General features: G+C 43.4%; 1 protein-coding gene across 1 annotated transcript; it reads left to right on the forward strand.

Annotated features, from left to right (window-relative positions):
- Window positions 1–554: 554 nt before the first annotated feature.
- On the forward strand, window positions 555–2,089 carry LOC115192635 (uncharacterized). The gene is made up of 2 exons (XM_029751373.1): window positions 555–882; window positions 1,407–2,089. Exons 1-2 carry the CDS (start codon window positions 568–570, stop codon window positions 2,058–2,060), a joined length of 969 nt encoding a protein of 322 aa, XP_029607233.1. The 5' UTR covers window positions 555–567; the 3' UTR covers window positions 2,061–2,089.
- The last annotated feature ends 5,567 nt before the right edge of the window (window positions 2,090–7,656 follow it).

Below are 7,656 nucleotides of genomic sequence, written 5' to 3' on the forward strand. Positions count from 1 at the left end.
GAAGAGGAGGAGGAGTAAGGGTGCGTGGTGGTGGAATAGGGGGAAGAGGCCGAGGAGCACGAAGACACCATGCTGTCCCGGATGAAATTCGGGCCACAATTATAGGCCATGTCATCAACCATGGCCTCACAATGGCGGAGGCAGGTCGCCGAGTGCAGCCTAATGTGACTTGCTCAACAGTCTTCTCCATCATCCAAACCTTTCGCAGGGAAAACAGGTATGTAGTCAGTCAATGATGGAATTATATGTTGTATAGGACAGGACACTGTGCATAGAGCAAGAAATATATTTATTTACACATTTACCTATTCATTTAGTGTGTGTGTGTGTGTGATAGGCCTACAGTAATATCTTACCTCAATGGGATGTTATGATACTAAAAATGACAAGAAAAACATTGGAGAAAATAAACTATGGAATAGTTTATTTTCTACAGTATTGATGATACAGTTTACAGTAGTATTCCAGTCACTGTGCAGTGATGCATTAGAATTGTGGTAAAGTTACTGTAACTAAAACAACAATACAATTACATAGGTAACTCATTCTGTAAGGAATACATTACGAATGGAGTGTTGTCCTTTGACTTCTATATCTAGGATTGGACGACAACCTTGCACGGGTGGCAGAGGAAAACTTCTCAATGAACAACAAGAACAAGAGATCTGTAACATGGTGATGGCAAATAATGCCATCACATTGAGACAGATCCGCGCTGCAATCCTACAAGACAATGCCATATTCCAAAATGTCAACTCTATAAGCAACTCCACAATAGACCGGATATTGAAGAAGCATCAGATGACAATGAAGCACATTTACAGGGTACCATTTGAGAGGAACTCTGATAGAGTGAAAGAGCTGCAGTACCAGTATGTACATGTAAGTTAGTTACTGGTTGTCCATCATTATAACCTTTTTACAATTAAGCGGTGGTTCCCAAACTTTTTTGGCTTCAGTACCCACTTTACCTGATTTGTGTATCCAGGTATGGAAGTATTTGATTTATCCGACTTCAACATTTCGCCTAAAAACTGCAGCTTACTGTATGATGCCATTATCATTATAATCCTTATTTTGAAGAATATAACATACAATAAGAAAAGGGGTCAAAGAGCTGCAATTAGTGCCTCCCATGTAAATCTATCTAATACTGTGGGTTTTACTGTAACATTTCAGTAAGTCTAGTCATTGATGATTTCCCCCCTCCCCTTTCTGTCAAATACCCCCTGTAGTACCTCTGCATAGGGGTACATGTACCGCAGGTTTGGAACCACTGGAGTAGTGGCCAGTAGTATATTGAACTTGTGGAGAACATAGGAATGTTCTATGTAATTGTCTGTAACTGTAGTGTATGACTCTTCTGTAGGACTGATTTGATGTTTTCTTTTTTTACGCTATTGTAGAGAATAATGGCATTGGAAGGAAACGAGACCCATCACATCCTCGTGTTTGTGGATGAAGCTGGCTTCAACCTGGCCAAGGGCCGAAGACGTGGCCGTAATATTATTGGCCACCGGGCCACGGCGGATGTCCCAGGCCAGCGAGGGGGCAATATAACTATGTGTGCTGCCATATCTGAGAATGGTGTGGCCACTCACATCCCCAGTCTTGGCCCATACAATACACAGAAGCTCCTCATCTTCTTGGACCGCCTTCATTTTGATTTGATCCCTGAAAATGAGAGAGGTCTCGTAGGGCCTCACCTACCACAATATGTCATTGTATGGGACAATGTGAATTTCCACCGTGGCCCGCTCATCAGGGCCTGGTTCACTACTCATCCAAGGATGGTCATGGTGTTCCTACCACCTTACTCTCCTTTCCTCAATCCTATTGAGGAGTATTTCTCCGCTTGGAGGTGGAGAGTGTATGAGCATCGGGCTCAAGATCAGAGGTCCCTGCTCCATGCAATGGACGCTGCGTGTGAGGATATTACAGGAGATCAGTGTAGGGGATGTTGCGACATGCACGCCGTTTCTTCCCTCGTTGCATCGCAAGGGAGAATATACGCTGTGATGTGGACGAGAATCTGTGGCCAGACAGACAGCAGCGTGTAGATGGCCAGGAGGGTGAGGATGGTGGCCAGGAGAGGGAGGGTGAGGACAGCAGCGTGTGGATGGCCAGGAGGGTGAGGATGGTGGCCAGGAGAGGGAGGGTGAGGACAGCAGCGTGTGGACGGCCAGGAGGGTGAGGATGGTGGCCAGGAGGGTGAGGAGGGAGGGTGAGGACAGCGACCAGTGAAGAACTGTTAGTTGTGAAACTCCAGCTTTATTTACAGCACTGTAGGCTGCATATAATTTGTTTTTTGTTTGTGTGTTTATATTACAGTATATTATGCTGTATACATTTTATTTTTACTCTGATGTATGGAAGTTACTTTGTGTGTGAATGATAATGGTTACAATTTCCTTGGCAGTATGAGTGCAATGTGTGATGTCAAACCTTGGAGGCTACTCTTACCCTAAAATCCTATTTCTTTTTTTTCAGTTTTATACACAATTGTATTCTGTTAGCTGGACAAAAAACAGTACAGTAACCATTGTCAATGAAGGACGGGGCTAAGACTGAAAGGTGGACATGAGGGATATTTCAATGGTCCTCTGCCATAGTGACAAAACATCGAAACATTGACTTGCAGTGCTTACACAATGCCAAAGGGATGAAGCATTTTGGGGGCACTGACTGTTTAAATGAGAAGGAAATTTAGTTTTGGTTAAAGCACCAAGAGTGTTGAGAACGTCCGGTCTGTTTCAAGAAATGAGCCAAAGCAATTGAGAAGGATCTTTGCCATTTTCGTGGCACTGACTCTTTATATGGGAAAGGAATTTAGTTTTGAAGCATGAGTGAACAGTTTTAGGAGAGATATGAGCTTTTGCAAGTGAGCTATAGTGTTGTGCTGAACTGTAAGACTGTTTTGCCAAATGATCTTAGAGTTTCTGTTTCAAGAAATGAGCCAAACCAATGGAGAAAAACTGTAATATAACATGCAGGACCTCCACTTCACTGATCCTCAACACTGGGGCCCCTAAAGGGTGCGTGCTCAGCCCACTCCTGTACTCCCTGTTCATCCATGACTGCGTAGCCACACACGCCTCCAACTCAATCTTCAAGTTTGCCGATGACACAACCATAGTTGGCCTGATTACCAACAATGACGAGATAGCCTACAGGGAGGAGGTGAGGGCCCTGGTGGAGTGGTGCCAGGAAAATAACCTCTCCCTCAACGTCAACAAAATGAAGGAGTTGATCGTGGACTTCAGGAAAAAGCAGAGCACGTCCCTATCCACATTGATGGGACCGCAGTGGAGAAGGTGGAAAGCTTCAAGTTCCTCAGCGTACACATCACTAACGATCTGAAATTATCCACCCACACAGACAGTGTGGTGAAGTAGGCGCAACAGTGCCTCTTCAACCTCAGGAGGCTGAAGAAATTGTTTTGGCCCCCAGGACTCTCACAAACTTTTACAGATGCACAATTGAAAGCATCCTGTCGGGCTGTATCACCGCCTGGTACGGCAACTGCACTGCCCAGAAATGTACGGCTCTACCGGGGGCACACTGCTTGCCCTCCAGGACACCTACAGCACCCGATGTCATAGGAAGGCCAAAAAGATCATCAAGGACATCAACCATCCGAGTCACGGCCTGTTCACCCCGCTATCATCCAGAAGGTGAGGTCAGTACAGGTGCATCAAAGCAGGGACCGAGAGACTGAAAAACAGCTTCTATGTCAAGGCCAGACTGTTAATTAGCCATCACTAGCCGGCTACCACCTGTTACTCAACCCTGCACCTTAGAGGCTGGTCACTTTAATAATTTTAATAATGTTTACATACTGCTTTACACATTTCATATGTATACAGTGTATTCTCATCCTAATATTTATATATATTTCTTAATTCCATTATTTTAGATGTGTGTATTGTTGTGATGTGTTAGATATTACTGCACTGTTGGAGCTAGAAACACAAGCATTTCGCTACACCAGCAATAACATCTGCTAAATTTGTGTATGTGACCAATACAATTTGATTTGAAATGCATGTGTCTATAACACAGTCCCCCTCCAAAACGACACATATTTGGTTAGTAGAGACCCTGTTGAGTATGTTCCACCCCACTTTAGCTGAGACAGGTAGAAAAGTTCTCTACAAGCCAATAAGTATCCGATGTACCATGTATTGCATGGCAATGAATGGAGTGGGTGGAGTAAGGACTCACCAGTACTCTGTATTAAACCTCTTGCCCAGAAACATGGTATTTATATAAATATAGTCTACACAATAGCTTTCAACATACCATTCGTTCTCTTGAGTACGTTCTTGTGAGGATGAGTGCGGAGAATGCATAAAACATCACTTTAGAGCAGTGGTTCTTAACCTTGTTGGAGGTACTGACCCCCACCAGTTTCATATGCGCATTCACCGAACCCTTCTTAACTGGAAAAATAAAATTCAAAACATAGGTATATATTTTACTGGTGCACAAAATGAACTGTGCATCAACATCAGTGTTCAAAGAACAAAACCATTAAAACATGATTTTCACACAAAAACAAAAACATAATAATTAATATTTACTGCAAATCAGCGTGACTTCTGCTGTTGCCTTTCAGAGACCAGTTCAGAAATGCGCGGCTTCACCTTGGCAAGTGCCACTCTGTCATTTTCGCAACAAAGTCTGTTCCTTTTCTTCGTTTTTATGTCCAGCATCCTCGAAAAGGATTGCTCGAAAAGATATGTTGTAACAAACGGTATGAAAATCTCCAGAGCTTTCTTAGCAATAACAGGGTACGTTACCATTTGTTGACACCAAAACGTTGAGAGCGTTGTTGTTCTGAAGAGTTGCTGTTGAACCTGGCTCTGCTGAATTTCAATGATTTCATCGAGGTATTCATCATTGACATCTGTTGTCTCAACACTAAACGTGAACGGCTGTCTCACCCATGCTGGATATGACTCTCTTGTAGGGAAGTATCCGTCGAGACTTTGCAAGCTCATCTAAGTGCGTGGCAATTGCTTGCTTCAGTTCCGCGGGTACAGAAATGTCTCCGATTCCAGATACATCTTCGATCTTACTTACACAGTCGTCCAGCAGGGGAAAGTTTGCGAAGTTATCGTTCTCTGTTCGTCGTTTCCATAACGGTAGCTTTTTTTGAAAAGCCTTCAGGTTTTCTTCCGCTTCGATGATGTTGACTCCACCGCCCTGCATCTGTTGATTGAGATGATTGAGAGCTGCGAAGATATCAGCCATGTACGCTAAAATGAGAATGAACTCAGAATTTTTTAAGCAATCTGCATGACGATGTTGGTGCTCTTGCAAAAACAGGGCTAATTCCACACGCACGGCAAAAACACGATTCAGCACCTGTCCCCGGGATAACCACCGAACGTTAGAATGGTACAGAAGTAGCTCGAATTCAGAGCCCATTTCTTTACACAGCTCACTGAAGATGCGGTGCCTCAGAGCACTATTTCGCACATAGTTCACGCATTCCACTACAATTTTTTATACTTCTGCCAGTTTTGGAGGCAAGGTTTTTGTTGCCAACGCATGCCTGTGCAGAATACAATGCGTAACAATGATGTGTGGTGCATCGGCTTTCACTAGCGCACCAAAACCAGACTTTCTTCCCAGCATTGACTGGAGCTCCGTCCGAACAAACTGCAGAAACCATATCCCACGAAAGATTGTTGTCTTTGAAGAAGTCATCCACAAGTTTCTTCACATCGGCTGCCTTAGTTGTTGTCGTAAGAGGCTTACAAAATAAAAAATCTTCCTTTATCACGTCGTTTTTCACATAGCGCACAAATACAGCAAGCTGGCTTAGATTGGAAACGTCTGTGGTCTCGTCGAGTTGAAGGCTGAATTTTGCCGGACTTGAAATCAGATCTGCAACTACTTGAGCCAAGATGTCTTTGCTCATGTCCTCTATTCTGTCGCTAATTGTGTCATTTGAAAGAGGAATTTGGGATAACTTAACTTCAGCCGCTTTTCCCAGCATGATATTCGCCATCTTCAACACAGCTGGTTTTATGAGTGTTTCACCAATGGTGTGTGATTTGCCCTGCTTTGCGATCAGGTAAGCAACTTCGTACGATGCTGTGAGGATCGGTTTGTTGATGGGTACAAAGCCGAGAACAGGCAGAGTAGCCTTTTCATCGAATCTGGCTCTCTTCACCTTGAATTCAGCGAGTGTTGTGTTCTTGTATTGTCCATCTCCATGCAGCTTAAGGAAGTGTTCTCTTAGTTTTGCCGGTGCTAGACTAGAATTGCTCAACTTGGCATTGCAAATCATGCAGTTAGGACGCTGACTCTCATCACGTTCCGTTATACATGTGAATCCATATTGTACATATTCGTCCGACCACTTTCTTTTTTTGCTCGACATAGTTAGTATGAAGGGATTAAAATATTAAGAAAGAAATCACACGACGTACCATCACGACAGTCACAATTCGACTACTGAGCGCGCCAAATTCCCTGCAGCACAGATAGGCCAAGCGATGTTGCGTGATCACCTGCAGCCAATGATGGCCAAGCGGGGCGTGTCATCACGTATCATATGAGTCGGGTGTGTGTCTTGACCTCCGCCGAACCCCTGAGACTGACTCACCGAACCCCTGGGGTTCGATCGAACCCAGGTCAAGAACCACTGCTTTAGAGAAACACTCGCACTCCCCCTACTGTATTACCTAATGCTGCACCTCCCCATTCACTGAACCTTCTTCCAGCCAGGACAATGGCAACAATAGACAAGAGACACACAAAGCAACCATTTTACTTCATAACTATCAGCTAGCTATATTATAATCTTAATGTAGCTAACCAGAGTTTTAAATGACCTAAAACTAATATGCTAGATATGTCAATTATTGGTGGGTAGCTAGCTAACATTTCTTTGTGGCTTTCTGGTTAGCTAACAGTAGTAGCTAGCGAGTTAGCCCTTATTGACTTATGGCTTGCGGTCTACGGTACGTAGACAGATAAACATGACAAAATTAAGAGCATATATTAACGTATCAAGATAAAATATTGGTCAGGCAACATATGAGATGTGAATAGGCAACATTTTGTATTTTCTCTCGCTTCAGCTCAAATAATGAACTTTTGCGTCATTTTTTTACACGGTTGTCATTTCTTTGCATACTTTCCGTTGAAGCTTGCATCGATGCATGCTTGTAAATATGTACAAACGGAGTACACATTCGAGAAGTGCCCTCTTGTGCTCCGTTTCGCATACTCTAATCCTCCCGTGCACCAATTTGCGTGCCTCGAGCAGGAAGTATGCATTTTGAAAAACACCAGTATCATTTCTTTTAGACAACGGGTTACGAGCATTACAAATGAAGATTTACCAAACCATCAATTTTTCTACAATACGTGACGCTTCAGTCACTAACACTGATTGTCAAGTGACGTTTTAGGCGTTCTGGCCGTTAGTTATATTCATATTGACTGCCATGTACAGCAAAACTACCCAAGCACTGGTTGATCGTTCCAGAAACTTGGTTTCTATGGACGCTGTCCATGGTTCTGAAAGGAAAATAAAAACATTAAATATAGGACGAGACACCACAACATAAAGAGACCAAAGACAACACATGGTAGAAACACCACATGCAAACATGGTACAAATATTGGGCAGACAAC

This window comes from Salmo trutta, chromosome 4, assembly GCF_901001165.1.
Source record: "Salmo trutta chromosome 4, fSalTru1.1, whole genome shotgun sequence".
Classification (NCBI taxonomy): domain Eukaryota; kingdom Metazoa; phylum Chordata; class Actinopteri; order Salmoniformes; family Salmonidae; genus Salmo; species Salmo trutta.